The sequence below is a fragment of the Theropithecus gelada genome, chromosome 7a (genome assembly GCF_003255815.1).
Source record: "Theropithecus gelada isolate Dixy chromosome 7a, Tgel_1.0, whole genome shotgun sequence".
In the NCBI taxonomy this organism is placed as follows: Eukaryota; Metazoa; Chordata; class Mammalia; order Primates; family Cercopithecidae; genus Theropithecus; species Theropithecus gelada.
The window spans coordinates 18,837,168-18,861,945 of NC_037674.1; the positions used below are offsets into that span (position 1 = coordinate 18,837,168).

The 24,778-nt window shown below is 41.0% G+C and overlaps 1 protein-coding gene across 4 annotated transcripts in view; it reads right to left on the reverse strand.

Annotated features, from left to right (window-relative positions):
• Window positions 1–24,778, reverse strand: part of TP53BP1 (tumor protein p53 binding protein 1) — a 117,920-nt gene that overhangs the window by 40,665 nt on the left and 52,477 nt on the right. For 3 of the 4 annotated variants that reach the window (XM_025390759.1, XM_025390758.1, XM_025390757.1), the window contains exons 12-14: window positions 11,020–12,346; window positions 3,243–3,362; window positions 2,266–2,469 (exon numbers count right to left, since the gene is read on the reverse strand). In XM_025390759.1, the coding sequence (XP_025246544.1) occupies window positions 2,266–2,469; window positions 3,243–3,362; window positions 11,020–12,346 (1,651 nt within the window). Of the gene's footprint in view, window positions 1–2,265; window positions 2,470–2,644; window positions 2,794–3,242; window positions 3,363–11,019; window positions 12,347–24,778 lie in introns of all 4 variants that reach the window. The other variant, XM_025390760.1, reaches the window with a different exon arrangement.

The window sequence follows — 24,778 nt, forward strand, 5'->3', positions numbered from 1 at the left end:
GTAAGTAACACTGAATATAGTCCTTGATACTATGCTCCTGGTCTTAGGAAAGGTAGTAAAATTTACTGATAATAATCATCCTTAACACTTAGCTAGTTATAATTTCAGATCCAAAGGTAAAGTAAGATTTAAGGCTATCAATACTCTCTCTTGACAAACCCTTTTAAAAATTTTTATTTTTTTGAGATGAGATCTCACTATGTTGCCCAGGCTGGTCTTGTACTTCTGGGTTTAAGCACACCTCCCACCTCAGCCTCTGGCATTGCTGGGATTATAGGAGCGCACCAACCACCATGCCTGGCAACAAGCTCTTATTTATTCCAGAGATGATGATAGTAAGAATGGAACCATGTAATACTTTAACTCAGTCTACTGAGTTGCTAAGATTCAAATCAGTAAGTACCACAACATTTAAGATTTGGAATCAGACTTCCTGGATTTGTGTCCAGGATACTCCATCTACTAGCTATGTCTAGCGAAGGTGCTCAACTGTCCTGTGCCTCAGTTTCCTCATCTGTAAAAGGAGGATAATAATAGGATCTAGTTCATAGGCTTGTTATAAGATTTAATGAGCTATACATATGAAGTGCCTGGCATACAGTAAGAGCTAAAAATGTATTAGCTAAAATTACCTTTCTCTGGTCTCAGGGAAGGAGAAGTCCTGCTTATCCAACCTATTCTGTGTAGTCTTCAATAGCCTCCCTTCCCAACTTCTTCAGGGCCTTAATTAATCAACTGTTTCTCCCAATTCCCTCATCTTTAATCTATGCCTCCCTTTTTTGGGTCCTTCCTCAACCCATTTATGCTGGAGGTTGCAAATTTTTTTTGGTGAAAAATCAGACTTTGGTGATGACATTGAGCAGTAAGATATAAATAACTCCCACAAGCTTAACGTTCCAATAGTGGAACATTAGGCATAAGTGGGTTAAAATCTATAAACCTGCTCAGGCCTCTCCTAGCCTAAAAATAACAAATCTTCTCTCAACCCTGCATTTACCTCTAACTCACCATATTTTCTCTTCTTCTCTCACATAAACTTCTCAAAAGTAGAGAGTACATGTACAGCCTCATCTCCTCTTCCTCATCCTTCCTCAATTACTTTCAGTATAGCTCCCACCCCAACTGCTACACTGAAATGGCTCTTGCTAGAGTCACCAAATGGACCCTAATTCCCAAAGTCAAAGTATATTTTCAGACACATCTTACTAAACTTGCTCCCGTGCCTGACATTATCTTCTTGTAATTCTCCTCTCCATAGGCTTCCATGGCTTCATACACCCTCCTAGTTCTCCTTCTCTCTGAACGTTCCTTTATAATCTCATTTATGAGATTTCTTCCTCTTCTAATCCTCCTTAAACAGCTTTTACAAACTACCTGAAATGAAAAAATTATAAGCCTCAGAGTTAGGTCTGACTCAAATTCCAACTAGCACCAATTATTGTGACCTTAGACATGGAACTTAAAAACCGCTCTTCCTCTGTTTTCTCATCAATAAAATGAAAATGCAGATACCTACTTGGGAGTACTATTACGGAAATGAGATGATACAGTATATGTGAAGAGTCATTCTCTATTTTTTTCTCCCCCTTACTTCCATATTCATCTGGAGCCATGGTTCTGCCTACTCACCCCTCAAATTCATCCCTCATCTCCAGTCCCACTACCAATGACCTCACTTGCTGGTTAAAGACTGGGTAGAATTTACCAGGCAGGAGAACAGAATATGGAAAATGCAAGGAAAGGAACCATCATGCACAAAGGCACAAGGTTTTGAAAGACTCAGCTGACGCTTCTTTTAAAGGCAAATCTGATCATATTACTCCCTTGCCTAAAATTCTTCGGCTTCTCACCATGAAGTAAAAAGCCTTTCAGCATCTGGTCCCTACTTTGCATCCCTCCCTTGTATCTTCTCTTTATTCTAGCCCTACCAAACAACTTATAATTCATGTGAGAAAGCATCAACATTAATCTGCAATGTGAATCCACAGTCCTAAAGTTTTCTACCCTATTCTGAAGTCTTTCTGAATAGGGAAACCAATTACATAGAAACAGACTTAATAGAAACAAGCTATAACATGGAGATTATAAAAGAGTATCTTTAGCAACATGACAGGCTGGCCAAAAGCAAAGAAATAAATCTATGGGTGTAAGACTTTACGAATACATTTATAAATATAAAAGTATCAATTATTATAACTAGATTATAATCAATATTCCCCATATGATCTGCAGGTACTAATTACCCAAGATTAACATAAAACTTACTTTCCAGGTTGAACTGCAAAGACTCTTCACTCGCCTCAGTCTCAGGACTAACCAGTTTCATTCTTAGACATAATTTATCATCCATGTCTGGGGCAGCCCCAGAATCCCCTTTATCACTCCCAAGTATGGGATCATGGGTCTCCACCATGCTTTCAGACATGACATCACTGGCTGCTATGGTGCTTTCTGGATAGTTGCTAATACCTGAAAGAAGGGAGGCAGGGAGGAAGAAAAAAAGAACACTAAAATACAAAAACAAAAAACAGCAATTCAAGGTCATCAATTTGCCTGTTTGGCTCCACAGCTCTGCAGGATTGAAGGAGGTTCCTAGGATAGATCCCTGTCATAAGTATCAACAACTACGAACTAGTATTGACACCTGGTCTTAAGAGGAGCAACAGGATTCAGTTCCACTTCTGCATCTGGACAAAGGATGCTGCATGAGCCCTCAGCCAACCCACATCTGCCAGCATCAGGCATAGGTAGCAGGAGACTCCAGACGGCATGATTGTTACCTCCCAGCACTGACTAGAGAAAACAAATAGGTTAATGTAGAAGACTACTGGCTGCTTCAGGGAAGGAGGATCTAAGTTTTCTTGCCCTGTCAAGCAGCAGACTGATTAATTAGCCAAGGTATTGAATAAATAGGACTTCTACCCTACTTCCTGTTCCTTCCTTGTAAAACACCTTTATCACTACTTAGCAGTCAGATTCTACTGCTTTGCAAGTAGTAAGAGAAAATCCTTTTAAGTATTCTCTTTCTTTCTTACTTCCCTCCACCCTTTCTTTCCTTCCTCTCTTTACCCCTCATCTCCTAGTAGTAAAATCACAGAACCAGACTTCATAACCCTATTCTCCCTAAAACAAAAATCAACCTTACCAGCCAGGCCCAACTCCTCAGATCTAAAGTATCACTTGTGTAAAGAATGATATCTCAGAAATTCTGCCTTAAACATCGTTACTTTTTATTCACTCACCAATAGGAGTACTGTGTCTCTTGGGCTCCAATTTTAGGTGCCCAATAAGAGGTGGGGTTGCACCAGTCAATGGTGGGATGATATCACCTTCTTTAGGCAAAGTGAAATGAAATGGGGTTTCTGAAAGAAAAAAAAAAAAAAAGAAAAGAAAAAAGAAAGAAAAAATGATTTAAAAAAAAAAAACCAGAGGTATAAAATAAGCAAAAATAATGAGACCTGCAAGAAATATTTCAATTACTTTTTTCCTTTGCTCTCAAATTCTGTCTCATTCCCACCACCCTCACCAGGCCTCCTGACTAGCTCCCTTCTATTGTCTCTGCTCTCTTCACAGTCAACAACTATAGTACTGACACAAAGTAGACAACTAGAGGACAGGCAAATAAGGAAAGCCCAAAGTCTGCAGGACCTGAGGAACCTGGAGTCAAAAGGAACCCAAACATTTGAGCTCCAAGACAGTACATCAGGGGATATTTAGCAATACAAATTTGGACAGTTTCAAATCAGAACAACATAATTTTGTGCAATGCTAACCTAAGGAGTTTGTTTATATGCCTTAATGGTCTGTAGGATTCTCCAAAGCAAAGTCAGAAATTAATACTTACAATGTACAATCTAATCAAAGAGATGACAGAGGATCTCACAGGTTAAAGGACTTCAAGATACTGACTGGTTCTAGCATAGAAATCTAAGGGTTTCATGGTTCAGCAGTACTGACCAGCATTTGCTCTAGGCCAAAGTGTAATGTTCATACCTAAATCTCTGTACAACAGTAAATCCCTCATATATAAACATCACCAGTGTACACATTTTAGTTATTAAATTATTATAAATAGAAAATATTTGTCAAGACATAAAGCTACTTTCTACCTAGGTCTCAGTTCCAAATTTTTGCTAATCAGAACTAGAAAACTGTCAAAAAATCACATTTTCTAAATTCCTAATTTATCTCTTTTAATAAAATGATACATTTGGGAGAAAGTAAGAATTGCGCCAGACTGCCCTCTTAAAACTAATGAAAATTTCTTCTTACTTTCCTGGGATGGCTCAAATTAACTATAATCTGGCATACTCAGACACTACTACTTATGAAAGTAGTTTGTTTCTTTCATCTTTTTCCACTCCTATCTTTAATAGCAAGCACCGTGATAATTTTTTCCTTTAAAACAAAACAAAACAAAAATCTCTTACATCTACATGTAAGAGAAAATGAATTAGTAATCTGAGGAGATAAAAAGAGAAAAAGAAATGGTCTTTAGAAATAAAGGATTAGGCCGGGCGCGGTGGCTCAAGCCTGTAATCCCAGCACTTTGGGAGGCCGAGACGGGCGGATCACGAGGTCAGGAGATCGAGACCATCCTGGCTAACACGGTGAAACCCCGTCTCTACTAAAAAATACAAAAAAACTAGCCGGGCGAGGCGGCGGGCGCCTGTAGTTCCAGCTACTCAGGAGGCTGAGGCAGGAGAATGGCGTGAACCCGGGAGGCGGAGCTTGCAGTGAGCTGAGATCTGGCCACTGCACTCCAGCCTGGGTGACAGAGCAAGACTCCGTCTCAAAAAAAAAAAAAAAAAAAGAAATAAAGGATTAAAGTACATATGCTCAGCTAAATAAACTGTAAAGAGGGGCCAGGTACCATGGCTCACACCTGTAATCCCAGCACTTTGGGAGGCCAAGGCGGATGGATCACTTGAGGTCAAGAGTTCGAGACCAGCCTGGCCAAAATAAGGAAACCCCGTCTCCACTAAAAATACAAAAATTAGTTGGGCGTAGTGGCAGGTGCCTGTAATCCCAGTTACTCGGGAGGCTGAGGCAGGAGAATTGCTTGAACCTGGGAGGCGGAGGTTGCAGTAAGCCAAGGTGGTGCCACTGCACTACAGCCTGGATGACAGAGTGAGACCCTGCCTCAAAACAAAAACAAAAACAAAAACAAAAAACCTGTAAACAGTATGAATGAAGAATCTCAACATTACATCTAACTGGCAAAGACATCCACCATAGTTACAGAAAAAAGAGAAATGGGTCAGGTAGATAAGCATTCATTCTGCGGTAGCCCCTTATAAAGCAAGTTGTTCTAATAAAGAACTTAGAAGAGATACAGAAACTTAAAAAACACCTTGCAAAGCCTCATACATTCCAGACTTCTGAAAATGTGCGTGAAATCTTTAAGCAGACCTTTCTATGTGACATATTATATTATGCAAATACTATATGCAAGCATTAATTGCTGAAAATATATCCCTGTAACAAGGTTTCCTTTGCACAGTATTACATAAAACTTATGAAAAGTAATTGTAGCACCATTTATCTAACTGCATTACTATAACCTAATGGAAAACTGAGACTTTTACAGGCCCTAGGGACAGCACTGCCACTACTCTCCTCAGGTCTCCAATGCCTCATTCCTGGGTTATTACCATAGCCTATTAATCACTTCCTCTGCCTAAAGTCTCCCACTCTCCCTAACCCCCATTCTCTCTGCACACTGTAACCAAAGCAGCCTTCCTAGAAAACATGGCTTTGTTAGCTCCTGGTCAAAAACCTCCAAGGTTTCCACTAGAAGACAAATTCCTAACTCTACAGTCAGCATTCAACTAACTAGTAGCAGCCTATATCTCCAGTTTTTCTTTAATTATTCACGTTCATAAAGCTTCTATTCAACGTCCTCCAAACGTTTCCCATTTCTATGCTTTTGTTCCTTCATCTGGAAAACACCACCAATCTACTCAAATTATTGCCAAATCCTTAAAACTACATTTGCTGGCATAGTTTATCCTTTTAGATTTATGGAATTTTCCACATATTCCATTATTTCTCTAACATTTAGCACTCCTACATTATTTAAATTATCAAACCCTTCTTGTTTTTCCAGATAATCATGGGCTATCATGTTGTATGTCAGCATACCAAACAATGAAGAAGGATACAAATGAGGAAAAAGGAAACTCAATACTAATTTTGAAACCACCTGAGTGGGAGTATGTCCTTTAAGGACTTTAGAGAATAACTCCAAAGCAGTATTTAAAACTCTAAATGTTAAGAAGGTCTCTCCTAATTTTCTGTTACAGTTTTAAACCCATTTTTCTTCTTTGTTCTTAAAAGAACTGGTTACATCTAAGAATTGATTAAAAGCCATCTAGTTAAAAATGTAAGAATTTATATATCAGGCGATATCATGCATGAACAGTCTACCCTAAAAGTCTGCCTCTGACATTAATAGCCAATTAAGATGGCATTTTATCAAGTAAGCCAATAAAGGTTATAACTAGAGCCTAAAACACATCTAGCTGCCCTGATCATTATTAACTATTACAGACTATTACTTATTGATTTAATTAAAGACTTACTGAACTCATTACAGTTTTTCACATCATCAACCCACCAAATATTTGTTCTGTGTTGAATAAGATTGGGTTTCCAAGCACCATCTTGCTTTTTTTCGAGTTTAAGAGGAACTCTCCATAGACAGATACTTGAAGAAGTCTCCAAACTGCTAACAGTGATAAGTTATCTATAAATGGAGACATTTAAAGTAATTCTCTCTCTCCCTCTCTGTACTCACTCTCTCTTTTCCTTCCAACTCCCTCTCCCCACACCCTCCCCATTCACAATCTCTACTTTGTATTGTTTGAATGTTTTTCAAAATTAAGCATGCATTATTTATGTATTTATTTATTTACTTATTTATTTGAGACAGGGTCTCACTCTGTCACGCAGGCTAAAGTGCAGGGGTGCAATCTCAGCTCACTGCAACCTCCGCCTCCTGGGTTCAAGTGATTCTCATGCCTCAGCCTCCTGAGTAGCTGGAATTACGCATGCACACCACCATGCCTGGCCAAGCATCTATCTTTTTTAAAAATCAATAAATCTATTAACAACAAAAAAGTGCTCTTCTTAGTAGATGAACAAATGCAAAACTCTCCCAATTCATAGTTTTCATTCTGTCTTTTCAGACTGAAGAACCGTTACTTTTTAGATTACTATCATTTAAATTTGGCCAGGCCCAGTAGCTCATACCTGTAATCCCAGCACTTTGGGAGGCCAAGGCAGGTGGATTACTTGAGGCCAGGAGTTCGAGACCAGCCTGGCCAACATGGCAAAATCCTGTCTCTACTAAAAATACAAAAATTAGCCAGGCATGGTGGCACATGCCTGTAATTCCAGCTACTCAGGAGGCTGAGGCACAAGAATCATTTGAACCCGGGAGGCGGAGGTTGCAGTGAGCCGAGATCATGTCACTGCACTCCAGTCTGGGCAACAGAGCAAGACTGTTCCAAAAAAATAAAAATAAAAATAAAATTAGTCTCTCAACATTTAGCAACTAAACAACTATATTTTTAAGTATAAAATAATATTTTTCTGTTCTTTTTGCAATGCTCTTCTGAATGATTTATACAATTCTCTAAGTTAAAAACTATTATTCTTGGTTGAGCACGGTGGCTCATACCTGTAATCCTGGCACTCTGGGAGGCCAAGGTGGGTGGATTGCCTGAATCCAAGAATTTGAGATCAGCCTGGGCAACATGGCAAAACCCTGTCTCTACAAAAAATTAGCCAAGCATGCTGGTATACGCCTGTAGTCCCAGCTTCTTGGGGTGGGGGGCTGAGGTGAGAGGATCACTTGAGCCCAGGTGGTCAAGGCTGTAGTGAGCACTGATGGTGCCACTGCACTCCAGCCTGGGCAACAGAGTGAGATAATGGCTCAAAAAAAAAAAAAAAGACAAAAAGCTATTATTCTCCCTTCATGTTCTAATTTATAGTTAAAATTATTTTTATTTCTTTAACTTCTCCTCATAAATACTATTTTCCAACCACTGTCTTCATTGCTTTTTGTTTGTCCCACAACTAAAATCATGAAATAAACACAAAAGCACTAGTATTTTCAATAATCTGGACAGTAATAATATTAATAAAATAGTAAGTTTTACTATGGCAGAAAAAGCTGACTCTGCCAATTAACAATGTAAACAAGAATTCATGAAGGATAATATTAAAATAATAGAATATCTCAATGCTTTAGAAGCTTCTTTTGCATATAACTTAAAAGTACTCCAAAATAACTACATTAAAACAATCAACAAGACCTGATATTTTGCTGGCACAGGTCATTAGCAGCATTTAAATGTAATACAATTACCAAAATACTCTATTACAGAATTTTAGATTATTCACTTTATTCTTCACTAGAGCTCTTCAAAATCAAATAAACTGTATTAAGTCTTAGTTTTTCAGGAAGAAAAAGCACAGCCAGGATCAGGAGACCTAGGTTCTAGTACCACCTCTATCATTAACTAGCCAAAAGACGTTAAAAAGACACTAAATCCAATAACCCCTCATTTCCTTTTCAGCTCTAACATTTCTTATTCTCAAGATTTTAAAAAGTGCTAAATATAAAAGCTAATAAATAGGGACAACTTTTTTTTTGAGGCGGAGTTTCGCTCTGTCACCTAGGCTGGAATGCAGTGGTGCAATCTCGGCTTCTCGTGCCTCAGCCTCCAGAGTAGCTGGGATTACAGGCGCCCGTTATCATTCCAGGCTAATTTTTGTATTTTTAGTAGAGATGGGGTTTCACCATGTTAGCAAGAGAAGTACTAACCCCGTCTCTACTAAAAATACAAAAATTAGCTGGGCGTGGTAGCATGCACCTGCATGTTACTCAGGAGGCTGAGGCAGGAGAATCGCTTGAACCTGGCAGGCAGACGCTTCAGTGAGCCGAGATTGTGCCACTGCACTCCAGCCTGGCAACAGAGCAAGATTCCATCTCAAAAAAAAAAAAAAGAAAAAAGGGACTGTTCTAGGCAAACCAAAAAATATGGTCACTATCATATATAAACTTGCCAAATACTGTTTTTTCATTTCATCCTAGAAACTTGTTTTCTTAAGTTTGTGTCTTGTTCTTACTTTGTTTTTGGAGCTTGTTTTGATTTTACATTATATTAACTCTTTTTTTTTTTTTTGAGACAGAGTTTCACTCTGTTGCCCAGGCTGGAATGCAGTGGCTCAATCTCAGCTCACTGCAAGCTCCGCCTCCCAGGTTCACACCACTCTCCTGCCTCAGCCTCCGGAGTAGCTAGGACTACAGGCACCCGCCACAACACCCGGCTAATTTTTTGTATTTTTAGTAGAGACAGCGTTTCACCGTGTTAGCCAGGATGGTATCGATCTCCTGACCTCGTGATCCGCCCACCTGGGCTTCCCAACATACTGGGATTATAGGCGTGAGCCACCGTGCCTGGCCCTTTTTTTTTTTTTTTTTTTTTTTTTTTTGAGACAGAGTTTGCTCTTGTTGCCCAGGCTGGATGGAGTGCAATGGCGCGATCTCGGCTCATTGCAACCTCCACCTCTCAGGTTCAAGTGATTCTCCTGTCTCAGCCTCCCGAGTAGCTGGGATTACAGGTGCCTGCCAACACATCTGGCTAATTTTGTGTTTTTAGTAAAGACAGGGTTTATCCAAGTTGGTCAGGCTAGTCTCAAACTTCCGACCTTAGGTGATCTGCCGGCCTCCGCCTCCCAAAGTGCTGGGATTACAGGCGTGAGCCACCACGCCTGGCCTACATTATACTAACTCTAAGGATTCACAAAGATTGAATTATTTTCAGCTAATGTCATACTCTACAAATTATTTTATTTTATTTTTGGGAAACAGAGTCTCACTCTGCCGCCCAGGTTCCAGCACAGTGGCATGATCTCGGCTCACTGCAACCTCTGCCTCTCAGGTTCAAGCAATTCTCGTGCCTCAGCCTCCCAAGTAGCTGGAACTACCGGTACACATGACATCACACCTGGCTAACTTTTGTATTTTAGTAGAGATGGGTTTCACCATGTTACCCAAGATGGTCTCAAACTCCTGAGCTTAGGTAATCCGCCCACCTTGGCCTCCCAAAGCATTAGGATTACAGGCGTGAGCCACTGCACCCAGCCTACAAATACTTAGAAAGTAATCTATGTTTTCATGCTAAATTTCATAAAATAAAGAACAAGAACTAATACGTTTTCCAGTTTCAGGTTTAAGAGACTTGTATTTTTTGAACCAAGTTTAGAAACTTTACTTAATGCCCATAAAAAGGAAATAACTAATTAACAGGATACTCATCAACAGTTCTTAATGTGATTTGACCACATACAGTTAATCAAAAAAGATCCTTCTATTTCAAGGCAACTGTCAAAATCTATACACACAGAGCAAGGATACAATCTAAGTCGAAAAAAACAGATTGGCACAATTTCTAAATATTTTTTACCAAGTAGTCCTAAGTTATAAAGCTGATAAACCTCAAATATCTCTAATTGCACAAATACTTACAGCTATTAAAAAAATACAATCCAGGCTGGGTGTGGTGGCTCATCCCTGTAATCCCAGCACTTTGAAAGGCCAAGGCAGGTGGATCACTTGAGTCAGGAGTTCGAGACTTGCCTGGCTAACATGGTGAAACCCCACCTCTACTAAAAATACACAAAAATTAGCCAGACAGTGGCATGCGTCTATAGTCCCAGCTACTTGGGAGACTGAGGCACGAGAAATCACTTGAACCCGGGAGGTGGAGGTTGCAGGGAGCTGAGACCGCACCACTAGCGGTACTCTAGCCTGGGCAACAGAGCGGGACTCCATCTCAAAAAAAAAAAAAAGCAATCCAAAAAATTTAATTTCCCAATTATTATTGGTTGTTCATAAACATAAACTAAAGATAATGTTCACTCCTGACATAAGCATGCAGTTCTCGCCAACTTTCCATTCCAAATTACAATGTAGGTGGAGACAGAATAATCTACAATCACACTCACCACTAGAACTTTCACAGAAGCTTTGTGAGGCATGGGCAGAGGGCTTCCCCAGCTTCTGGGCCTCTGCACCTGAGCTTAGCTGCTTTGCATTAGCCATTTTTAAGTCTTCTGTTAACAAATTATTTGTTTTCTCCTGAGTTTGGGGCTGCCGCAACTCTTGGTCAAGTCTCAGAGGATCATCTGCTCTAACTAAAGGTAAGGGAGGCTGTGAAGAGTCTTCCTCTACAGGTTCTGCTTCTGCAGTCCCTGATTTCAGAACTCCTTCATATTCTACACTCTTTTCTTCCTTGGTATCTAATCTATTCTCAGCACATGGTTCTATTTCTGGAGCAACATCCTCCCATGACTGGGAATCTGAGCACTTCTCCACTCCCTCCAAAGGTTCACAAGAAACATCAACTCTAGGAGACGGCTCTTTCACATCTACAATGACAACACTGGAGTCCTCTGAAGTAGCTTCTTCCCAAGCTTCCTGATCCTTATGTTCCAATTCTTGGTCAAGTATCGCCAACTTTTGAGGGGAATCAATACTAATCACACTGGTTTCAACTTCCATAGCTTCTGAGCATTCTTTTTTGGGGCTTTCCTTTTGAAGACACAACCCTTGGGACTGAGTTTCAGTCAGAGAAAGGTGCAATGGGACACTCTCCATATTTTCTTCTTTAAGTTCCTCTCCTTGACTTTCACAAGGTGTCTCAGGGATTTCTTCCACCTCAGACCCTGAAGACCCCTCCTCTGGATGGTGTTCTTTAATTTCCATAGCTTCCTCCTGATCTAACACACTGGAGAGTGCCTCAGATCGAGTAGCTGGTGAAGGAACTGCCTGACTCCCCGAATCACAAGTGAGATCAATACAAACATCTTCCGCTACCGTTTCTTCTCTGCCCTTGCAACCAGTGGCTAAAATACTAATGTCATCCCTGGTGTCTGTGTCATCTCCCTTTGTTTTGTCATCATTCTGACTCAGTTGTACTTCACCATCCTGTGCTGGATTCATCAAGATACTATCATTTTCAGCAGGAATAAATTTAGAATTGAGAACTGGAGACATGGGTTCCGTATCCTCAATCTGTGTGTTTTCTCCATCTTCATCGATCCTGTGAGAACTCAAGCTCTCCATCTTCGGGGACTGACTATATTCACTTGTAGAAAGCATCAATTTGCAAGAATCCCCTGTCAAAGATAGCCCAAGATCCTCAGGGGAATTCTTTGGTTCAATCTCTGAAGTTTTAGAACATTCAACTGTCAAAGATGAACTATGCAAATCTCCATCTTTCTTCCCATCGTTTGATTGTTCTTCCAGACTTGGGGAGGGAATAAAAATGTCCTAAGGAAGAATAAAAAGACACAAATCGTAATTTATACATGATCATACATCTTTTATATCTAATCCCTGGATTCATATAAAATTTCTAAATCAAGTCAAATTTCTAAATCAAATTTTTAAATTCATATAAAATTTCCACATCAAATTTAAGAATTAAAGAACTCTAGGATAGCCAAGAGCAGTGGCACATGCTCCAGCCCATTTCAATTCTCACAAAGTGGGAATACATACTCATTTTACTTCACGATTTCAAAATATGCTAGCATTCAACACAGTGAAACCCCGTCTCTACTAAAAATACAAAAAATCAGCTAGGCGTGGCGGCGGGCACCTGTAATCCCAGCTACTTGGGAGGTTGAGGCAGGAGAATCACTTGAACCTGGGAGGCTGAGGTTGCAGTAAGCCGAGATTGCACCACTGCACTCCAGCCTGGGTGAGAAAGTAAGACTCCACCTCAAAAAAAAAAAAAAAAAAAGCTAGCGTTCATAAAGCAGATATTAAAATCCAGTGGCCAGGTGCAGTAGCTCACGCCTATTATCCCAGCATTTTGGGAGGCCGAGGCAGGTAGATCCTGAGGTCAGGAGTTCGAGACCAGCCTGGCCAACATGGTGAAACCGTGTCTCTACCAAAAATACAAGAATTAGCTGGGTGGGGTGGTACATGGCTGTAATCCCAGCTACTCAAGAAACTGAGGCAGAAGAATGGCTTGAACCAGGGAGGCAGAGGTTGCAGTGAGCCAAGATCATGTCATTGCACTCCAACCTGGATGACAGAGCAAGACTCCATCTCAAAAATAATAATAATAATAATAATAATAATTAATAAATAAAATAAAATCCAAAGGTTACAATATCAATAGTCAACAGAGAAATACAAATTAAAATCACAATGAAATGCCACTACACGCAACAAAAGCAACTAACATAGGCCAGGCGTGGTGGCTCACACCTGTAATCTCAGCAATTTGGAAGGCCAAGGCGGGCAGATCACCTGACGTCAGGAGTTCGAGACCAGCCTGGCCAACATGGTGAAACCCCATCTCTACTAAAAATACAAAAATTAGCCAGGCGTGGTGGCGAGCACCTGTAGTCCCAGCTACTCGCAAGGCTGAGGCAGGAGAATCACTTGAACCCAGGAGGCAGAAGTTGCAGTGAGCTGAGATAGTGACATTGCACTCTAGCCTGGGCAACAGAGCAAAACTCTGTCTCAAAAAAAAAAAAAAGCAAACTAACATTAAAATAGTTCACAAAACAGCCAGGCATCGTGGCTCAGCCAGGTGTGGTGGCTCATGCCTGTAATCCCAGCACTTTGGGAGGCTGAGGTGGGAAAACTGCTTGAGTCCAGGAGTTCAAGACCAGCCTGGGCAACGTGGCTAGACCCCATGTCTACAGAAACTTTAAAAATTAGCCAGGCATGGTATTGTGCCCCTACAGTCCCAGCTACTTGGGAGGCTGAGGCAGAAGGATCACTTGAGCCACAGAAGTCCAGGCTGCAGTGAGCTATGATTGTGCCACTGCACACTAGCCCGGGTGACAGAGAAAGGCTCTGTCTCAAAAAAAGAGGAAAAAAAAAAGGGCTCACAAAACTAAGGATTAGCAACGATGGCGAACAACTGCAACTCTCGTACATTGCTGCTGGGAATGCAAAATGTTACACTCACTTTGGAAAAACAGTATGGCAGTATCTTAGAAACATTCATTACTATATAACCTAGGCATTCTACTTGTAGGCATTTACCTAAGAAAAATAAAAATATGTGCCCACAGAAAAGATGGGCATCCAAATGATCATAGAACTATTATTCATAAGATGTGCATGCTGGCCAGGCACGGTGGCTCACATTTGTATTCTCAACACTTTGGGAGGTCAAGGCAGGCAGATGTCTTGAGGCCAGGAGTTTGAGGCCAGCCTGGCCAACATGGTGAAACCCCGTCCCTACTAAAAATATAAAAATTAGCTGGGCATAGTGGTGCACACCTATGATCCCAGCTACCCAGAGGCTGAGGCACGAGAATTGCTTGAACTCAGGAGGCAGAGGTTGCAGTGAGGCAAAATCACGCCACTACACTCCAGCCTAGGCAACAGAGCAAGATTCTGTCTCCAAAAAAAAGATGTGCAAAAGATCATAGGATTATTATTCATAAATTCATGGGGGAATTATTCATATATTCACTCATATAATGGTCATATATTAATTATAATTGACTAGATTATTCAAAATAACCAAAAAGTAGAACCAAATGTCCTATCAAATGGTGAATGAACAAACAAATTGTGGATACACATATTATGGAACACTATCCAACAATATAAATGCAATAAAATATGAATATGTATAATACAAGCAAATCTCAAAATTATGCTAAGTAAAAGAGCTCAAAAATAAAAGACCATACACACTTCCTGATTCCAATTACATGAAATTCTTTTTTTTTTTTTTTTTTTAAAGACAAGGCTTCACTCTGTCGCCCAGGCTCTGGAGTGCAGTAGTGAGATCATAGCTCACTGCAGCCTCAATTTCCTAGGCTCAAGCAATCTCCCACCTCAGCCTCCCAAGTAGCTGGAAATACAGGTGGGCGCCACAACACCCAGATAATTTTAAAAATGTCTTTTAGAAATGGGATCTTGCTATATTGCCCAGACTTGAAACTACTGAAATACCAAAACTATACTGACAGAAAACTGATGTGTGATTGCCTAGGGCAGGAGAAGGGAGTATGTTGGGCAGCAGGGAGATCAACCACAAAAGGTTATAAGGAAACTTTTTAGGGTGAGGGAACTGTTCTCTACTTTGATGGTGGTGATGGTTACACAGCTGTACACATTTGCCAAAATTCATCAAAACATACATGTAAAATGACAATTTTATGTAACTAATACTTCAATATTTTTAAAGAGACATTAACATAAAACTTAGCTGCTTTTACATAAGAATTTACATTTAGTGTGTAATTTTGCCTAATGTAAATGATGTAAAACTCCAGACATAGATGGGTAGGCATTCATTTCCTACGTTTTTTGTTTTGTTTTGAGACAAGGTCTTGCTCTGTCACCCAGGCTGGAGTGCAGTGGCTTAATAATTGCTCATTGCAGCCTTGACATCTTGGACTCAATTGATCCTCCCACCTCAGCCTCCCAAGTAGCTGGAACTACAAGTGTGCACCACCAAAGCAAGGTAATTTTTATATTTTTTGTGGAGAGGGTCTCGTTTTGTTGCCCAGGCTTGTTTCAAAATCCCGGGCTTGAGCAATCTGCCCACCTTAGCCTCCCAAACTGCTAGGATTACAGGTATGAGCCACCATGCCCAAGCTTTTTTTCCTATGATTTTTTAAGGGAATGAGGAATCAAATGGGCAGTCAAGCATTCCGTATATTCCATAACTTCTGGTATTTCAATGTCTGGTATTTTTGTTCATCCTATCAGATTGTAACAATGATCATAAGTTTGAATCTATTCATATACTCTCAGATATGACTGAGTATAAACCGGTTCAAGCCAGATGCAGTGGCTCTAACTTATAATCCTAACACTTTGGAAGGACAAGGCAGAAGGATTACTTGAGCCCAGGAGTTTGAGATAAGCCTGCACAACAAAGTGAGACCCTGTCTCTACCAAAAAAAAGAAACATTAGCTGAGTGTGGTGGCACACGTCTGTGGTCACAGCTACTTGGGAGCCTGGATGGTCAAGGCTGCAGTGAGTAGTGATTGTGCCACTGCACTCTAGCCTGCACAACAGAATGAGACCCTGTCTCAAAAGGGAAAAAAAAAAAATGGTTCAACATTTCTGAATGGAAATTTAGGAAAACACAACAGCCCTGAAATCCTATATGCCATAATGCAATAATTCCATTTCTGGGAAATTAATCAATGAAAGCACACTAATATTTACCTACAAAATGGTTCACTGCTATATTATTATTTAGAATAGGAAACAGTATGAAATACCTTAAATGGTTACAAATAGGAATTTTATTTATTTATTTATTTATTTTGAGGCAGGGTCTTGTTCTGTTGCCCAGGCTGGAGTGCAGTAGTGCGATCATGGCTCACTGCAGTCTTGACCTCCTAGACTCAAGTGATTCTCTTACCTTAGCCTCCCGAGTAGCTAGGAATACAGGCACACACCACCACACCTAATTTTTTAGATCTTTTTGTAGAGATGAGATTTTGCCATGTTGCCCAGGCTGATCCTGAACTCCTAGGTTCAAGCAATCTGCCCGCCTCAAACTCCCAGAGTGCTGGAATTACGGGCATGAGCTACCTCGTCCGGCCAAGATAATAATTTTTAAACTGTGATCTATCACATGATAGAATGTTTTATGGTCTACATAAAAGTATACAGAAGAACACTAAAAGATCAAAAAACATTTGGGCTCTAGCAAGAAGTTTCTATTTTAGTAAAAAAGTGTGTGGATATACATTGTAGTCTTTTTTTTCTTTTTTTTTTTTTTTCTTTGAGACAGAGTCTTATTCCGTCACCCAGGCTGAAGTGCAGTGGCGCCATCTCCACTCACTGCAACCTCCATCTCCCAGGTTCAAGTAATTTTCCTGCCTCAGCCTCCAGAGTAACTGGGATTACAGGCACCCGCCACCACGCCCAGCTAATTTTTGTGCTTTTTAGTAGAGATGGGGTTTCACCATGTTGGCCAGGCTGTTCTCAAACTCCTGACTTCAAGTGATCAGTCTGCCTCAGCCTGCCAAAGTGCTGGGATTACAAGCGTGAGCCACAGCACCTGGCCATTATACTCTTTTTACACATTTTATCATATATAATCTTCACGTAATTCTAGTTAATAAACATATAACAAAAAAAGCTAAGAGTTGGCCAGGTGTGACGGCTTATGCCTGTAATCCCAGCACTTTGGGAGGCTGAGGCAGGTAGATCATTTGAAGTCAGGAGTTCAAGACCAGCCTGACCAACAAGGTGAAACCCCATCTCTATTAAAAACACAAAAATTTGTAGTCCCAGCTACTCGGGAGGCTGAGGCAGGAGAATGGCGTAAATCCACGAGGCGGAGCTTGCAGTGAGCTGAGATCCAGCCACTGCACTCCAGCCTGGGCGACAGGGCGAGACTCCGTCTCAAAAAAAAAAAAACACACAAAAATTTGCCAGGCGCATGGAGAGACTTCATTTCAAAAAAAAAAAAAAGAGTTGTATTTCTTAGGTAGAATAACTAATGATCTTATTTTCTCTTTTTTCTTTTCTTCAAGATGGGGTCTTGCTTTGTCACCCAGGCCAGAGGGCCGTGGCACAATCATAGTTCACTGCAGCTTCAGACACCTGAACTTAAGCAATCTTTCTGCCCATACTCCTCCCCTGCGCCAGGAGCTGGGACTACAGGCACACGTTGCCACACCTGGCTAATCTTTTTTTTGGGGTGGGGGGTAGAGACGGGGGTCTCATTACGTTGCCCAGGCTGCTGTCACACTCCTGACTCAAGCTATCCTCCCACCTTGGCCTCCCAAAGCACTGGGACTACAGGTGTAAGCCACCATGCATTACCACATCTTCTGCAAGAAATATGTATTTTTTCCCTTGTTGCAAAAAATAAGTCATTTTACAAAGGCTCATAGATAAAACATCACTAATGTAAAGCTATAAATACCTTTTTTTAAATGAAACTCACAACATAAAATTAAGCCATTTTAAACTACACAATTCAGGCCAGGCGCGGTGGTTCACGCCTGTAATTCCAGCACTTTGGGAGGCCAAAGCAGGCAGATCACTTGAGGTCAGAAGTTTGAGACCAGCCTGGCCAACATGGTGAAACCCCATCTCTACTAAAAATACAAAAATGAGCTGGGCAAGGTGGTGTGCACTCGTTGTCCCAGCTACTTGGGGTGCTGAGGCACGAGAATCACTTGAACTCAGGAGGTACAGGCTGCAGTGAGCTGAGATTGTGCCACTGCACTCCAGCCTGGGCGACAGAGCAAGATTCCATCTCAAAAAAAAAATAAAAATCACACACACACACACAAAAACAAAAATAAAATAATTGAGTGGCATTTGCTGCATTTACAATGTTGTGCCACCACCACCACTATTCTAGTTTGAAAACATTTAATTGCCTAATTTGTCCTCACCAAAATTAATACATATATCAAGAATGAGAAAATGTTAACTATCAAACTATGTTCTACTAATCCTCTCCCCATCCCTCATATCCTGGTAAAGGGTCAAAGAGGCTATGCGATTGACAAGTTTATTAGGAAAGAAAGAAAAAAAATTGACAAAATTACCTTTATCCCAATTTTCTCTTGAATAGTAATAATCTCTTTACACATATTTAAATCTTCTAACATCAAAATTAGGTTGCCTTGGACTCCAGTAACCAAGGTACAAAAGAAATAATAGATGTACAAGGGTTACCCATTAAGAATAACACGTACAAGTTTGACATATAATGAAAAAAGTAGGGAACTTAACAAAAATGGAGGACTGAACATACACATATTCAGAGTTTTCTGAAATCCCATTAAGTAATGGTAAAGTAATTTTCCTTAAGCACAAAATTTCAAGAAAAAGAGAACAAAAGCCGGGCGTGGTGGCTCATGCCTGTAATCCCAGCACTTTGGGAGGCAGAGGCGGGCGGATCACCTGAGGTCGGGAGTTCGAGACCAGCCTGACCAACATGGAGAAACCCTGTCTCTACTAAAAAAATACAAAATTAGCCGGGCATGGTGGTGCATGCCTGTAATCCTAGCTACTTGGGAGGCTGAGGCAGGAGAATCGCTTGAGCTGAGGAAGCGGAGGTTGCTGTGAGCTGAGATCGCGCCATTGCACTCCAGCCTGGGCAACAAAAGTGAAACTCCGTCTCAAAAAAAAAAGAGAAGAAAAGATAACTGCAAAAAAAAAAATCTGGAAAAGGTAATCTATTTAACAGAAGAGTGAAAGCTGAATTCCTAAGCCAGCAGTGAAGAAAGCCAAGAAACACCCAGAGTTATATCACAGTTCCAACTCCCATAATCTCACCCTGCCCCTCCTCTGCCCTGGAGAGCGTAAAATAGAGTGTCCCAGGACTGGCAGACAAGAGGCACAGTTATCAGGAAGTACAATGCTGAAAATAGGGAGATTAAATGAAAATCTACATATTGAATGAAACCTGCACCTGTCTCCCAACCCCTTCCCACCCAAAGCCCTCTTCCATTAATAGACTTCTAGTACAATGGCAGCCAAGCCTATACGCCACAAATAGGAGATGAGAGATTTTCCTAAGGGATCTGACCAGGCCAAGATAAATCAAGATACTGACATTATGGGACTTCCAATAAAATGTCCCCGCGGATCACATTACAGCAAATCCCAAAAACAAGAAGACCCAACCACCAACTCAGAACTATTAATCATCTGTCTGATATTTCACTCTTGAACATCACCAAATAAACAAAGATTACCAGACATCTGAGGAAAGCCTCTAATTTGAAAGAGATCAAAACAAACAAAACTAAAGTCCATCTGGAAGAAACAGTGACTACTCCAGAGAGGAGAAAACTGTTATTAATACTGTTACAGAGATAAGACAGTATATCCATAAAATAAGAGAAATTGTATTTAAAAAATATATTCTGAAAAAAAATTTAGAAGTTAAAAACCCAAGAGTAGAAATTAATAACTAAGAGAAGAATTAAAAGATGGTTGAACCGGGCAATTGCACCTGTAAGTATACGTAAGAGAAATAAAACCATGTTCACACACAAACCTGTCCGTAAATGTACACAGCAGCCTTATTCACAATAGCCAAAAGGGGAAACAACCCAAATGTCCATCAAATGATGAATCGATGAGTAACTGTGGCATATCCACACACTGGTATTATTCAGCAATAAAAAGGAATGAAGGCCAGGCACGGTGACACACGCCTGTAATCCCAGCACTCTGGGAGGCCGAGATGGGTGGATCACCTGAGGTCGGGAGTTCAAGACCAGCCTGACCAACATAGAGAAACCCTGTCTCTACTTAAAAAAAAAAAAAATACAAAATTTGCCAGGTGTGGTGGCGCATGCCTGTAATCCCAGCTACTCAGGAGGCTAAGGCACGAGAATCGCTTGATCCTGGGAGGCAAAAGTTGCGGTGAGCCAAGATCACGTCATTGCACTCCAGCAAGGGCAACAAGTGCAAAACTCCATCTCAAAAAGAAAAATAAACAAACAAACAAATAAAATAAATAAAGGAATGAAATTCTTTTTTCCTTTATATTTTTTATAGACAAGGATAGATCAACAGAAAAAAAAGGAATGAAAATCTGACACATGCTACAACATAGGTGAACCCTGAAAACATTATGCTAAAAAATGAAAGAAGCCATTCACAAAGGTTATGTAGTTTGTAATTCCATTTATATGAAACGTCCAGAATGGGCAAATCTATAGAGACAGAAAGTAGACTGGTGGTCTCTAAGAGCCAGGGGTAGAAGAAAGGTTGAGTGAGTGCTAATGGGCATGGGTTTGGGGGAGGTGATGAAACTAATCTGAAATTAGATCATGGTGATGGTTGCACAACTCTATTAATATACTAAAAACCATTGGATTGTGTACTTTAAATGGGTAAACTGAATGGTATGTGAATTACATCTCAATATAGCCACTGCTTTTTTAATGACTGAAGAAATCACCCAGAAAGTTGAACAAAACGAGACAGAGATGATCAAAAGTAGGAGACAAAATAAAATTAGAAGACTTCTAGGAGTTTCAACATCCAAACAACAGATAGTCCATTAAAAAAAGAAAAGGAACAGAGAAAACAAAGGGAAAGAAATTAAAGAAATAAATTTCTTTGAACTGAAGGACCTCAGTTTCTAAACTTGAGAGGGCCTACCAAGTACCTAATACAATGAATGAAAATAGACATATCCCAAAGGTCTGGAAATTTCAGAACACTGGGAACAAAGAGAACATTCTACAGGATTCCAGTAAAGAAAAAACAAATCACCTACTAAAAGTCAAGATCAGATTGCCTTCACACTTTGTTTTTTGCTGCTGTTGTTGTTGTTTTGTTTTGTTTTTTTGGTAGAGACAGGGTCTGGCCATGTTGCCTGGGCTGGTCTCAAACTCCTGGCCTCAAGTGGTCCCCCCACCTTAGCCTCCCAAAGTGCTAAGATTACAGGCATGAGCCACCATGGCTGGCCTGGCCCTCATACCTAACAGCAGCACTGGAAGTTGGAAGACAAAAGAGCAATGCCTTCAAAATCTTTAAAGGAAAATTATTTCCCATCTAGAATTCTATGCTCCTGCAAACTACAAATCAAGTGTGATAGCAGAATAAAAGCTACTAAACAATGTCCCCCACCAAAATGAGGGAGTAAACCAAGCAAGAAGATATGAAACCCAAGAGGTATCCAACACAAAGACAGGTAAGGAGAATCTCCAAGGATGACAGTGAAGGGAGGTAACAGTTATGCACCAGGAATAGAGGGCAACAGTACAGATTAGAAATCAGGAGGGTCCAAAAGAGGTTTCTCCAAAAAGATGAAACAGAAAGTCTAAGGCTCTTCAACATCCTGAAAGGAGTTTCTGACAATTGGTGGAGAGTCTAGGGTTGATTTAATGAGAGTCACAGAAAACTAAATAAAAAAGCCCAAGTACAATTTCAGAGAAAACAAATTACAGAAACATGAAAAAATAATCATAATATGTCATAGGCTCTGCAGTGAACTTGTTTACATAGCGATAATGTAAACTCAGTAATAATCTAAACAAAATTATGATTTAACTATACTTGGAAAATGGCTAAAATTTTTTTACGAAAATAGGCTGGTCACGGTAGCTCACACCTGTAATCCCAGCATTTTGGGAGGCCAAGGCAGGAGGTCTGCTTGAGCCCAGGAGTTCAAGACCAGCCTGGGCAACATAGTGAGGTCCCACCTCTATAAAAAAATTTTTTTTTTTTTTTTTTTGAGATGGAGTCTCGCTCTGTCGCCCGGGCTGGAGTGCAGTGGCCGGATCTCAGTTCACTGCAAGCTCTGCCTCCCGCGTTTACGCCATTCTCCTGCCTCACCTCCTGAGTAGCTGGGACTACAGGCACCCGCCACCTAGCCCAGCTAGTTTTTTGTACTTTTTAGTAGAGACGAGGTTTCACCGTGTAAGCCAGGATGGTCTCGATCTCCTGACCTCGTGATCCGCCCGTCTCGGCCTCCCAAAGTGCTGGGATTACAGGCTTGAGCCACCGTGCCCGGCCCTATAAAAAAATTTTTAATTAGCCAGGTGTGGTAGTGTGTGCCAGTAGTCCCAGCTACTCAGGAGGCTGAGGTGGGAGGATGGCCTGAGCACAGAAGTTCGAGGTTACAGTGAGCTAGGACTGCTCCACTGCACTACAGCCTGAGCAATAGGTCAAGACCCTGTGCCTAAGAAAAAGAAAATATAATCATGCTATGTAGAATTATGGAGGTAAATACCAAAAGAAAAAGCACAAAGAATGAAAAGTGGTTATCTTTGGGTAGGAAGAGGAAGAGGTCTTGTTTTAACTATCTGACTTATTTTTGGGGTTTTACAAATGCTTATTAAGTAAAATCCAATCTTTAACTTAAAAGCTATGTTGTAAAGGTTTTTTGTTTTTTTTTTTTGAGACAAGGTCTCACCCTGTTGCTCAAGCTGAGTGCTGTGGCATGATCATGGCTCACTGCAGCCTCAACTTCCCGGACTCAAGCAATTCTCCTGTCTCAGTCTCCTAAGCAGCTGGGACTACAAGCGGGCACCATCACTCCTGGCTAGTTTTTGACCATTTGTAGAGATGGGGTCTCACTATGTTGCCCAGGCTGTTCTCAAACTCCTGGGCTCACGTGACCCTCCCGCCTCGGCCTCCCAAAGTGCTCGGATTACAGGTGTGGGCCACTGTGCCCGGCCTACTACAGGTATTCTTGAGAGACTTTTTAGGAGGCAGGGACTGCACTGGCTGAGGCATCTGATAAAACATGAGGCTGGGCGTGGTGGTTCACGCCTGTAATCCCAGCACTTTGGGAGGCCGAGGCGGGCAGATCACAAGGTCAGGAGATCGAGACCATCCTGGCTAACACGGTGAACCCCGTATCTACTAAAAATACAAAAAATTAGCCGGGCATGGTGGCAGGCACCTGTAGTCCCAGCTGCTCGGGAGGCTGAGGCAGGAGAATGGCGTGAACCCAGAAGGCGGAGCTTGCAGTGAGATCACGCCACCGCACTCCAGTCTGGGCGACAAAACGAGACTCTGTCTCAAAAAAAAAACAAACAAAACAAAAAAAAAAAACATGAGTTCAAAGAAACCTGATTAGAGTCATCTTAGGTTCCAAGAATCTCTGAACTATGTTCAGAATCACTCATTTGTCTGAAATTTTCATTGCTGATTTTTTGGCTAATTCTGAAGGTCTTTGGTAAATGTTGAAAACAGAGCAATTCCTTCAATAATGCCTTGTTTTTCAAAATGTCCGTTCTCCCTTTGTAGCCAGGAATTATCTCTACCCCCACCAACTGGTAGGAATACCTTTCCAAAGACCATAAATGTCTTGTTTGGTCACTGATAAACATCTATAACCATTTTCTTTAAATCAGTGTTGGAAAAATCTTAGTGCTCTCTGTCAGTGCTTATAGCTCATTCTTAAACTCTTTATTTTATTTCTTTTTAAGACAGGGTCTCACTCTGTCCCCCAGGCTGCAGTGCAGTGGTGAGATCTTGGCTCACTGTAACCTCCACCTCCTGGGTTCAAGCGATTCTCCTGCCTCAGCCTTCCAAATAGTTGGGACTGTAGGTGCTTGCTACCATGCCAGGCTAATTTTTGTACTTTTTGGTAGAGACTGGGTTTCACTGTGCTGGCAATGCTGGTCTTGAACTCCTGGTCTCAAGTAATCCACCTGCCTTGGCCTCCCAAAGTCCTGGGATTACAGGTATGAGCCACTGCACCCGGTCAGATTTATAACTTTTTTTTTTTTTTGAGACAGGGTCTTGCTATTTTGCCCAAGCTGTTTTCAAATCCCTAGGTTCAAATGCTCCTCCCATCTCAATCTCCTGAGCAGCTGAGATTACAGGCATGCCCCACCATGCCCAGCTACCTTTACATATAACTTAGAAAAATAAAAGCTAAAGAAGGCCAGGCACAGTGGCCCACCCCCGTAATCTCAACACATTGGGAGGCTGAGACAGGAGGATTACTTGAGCCTAAGAGTAAGAACAGCCCTGGCAACATAGTGATACCCTACCTCTATAAGAAAAATTAAGAAATTAGTTGGGCATGGTGCCACGTGCTTGTAGTTCCAGCTACTTGGGAGGCTGAGGTGGGAGGATCGCTTGAGACTAGGAAGTCAAGGCTGCAGTGAGCCATGGTCGCACTACTGCACTCCAGCCTGGGCAACAGACCAAAATCCTGTCTCAAAAAAAAAAAAAAAGCTAAAGAAAATGATGTACGGTTTGAACATCCATTTCACCTCCAGGTAACCTTGTTTTCTTTTTTTTTTTTTTTTTTTTTT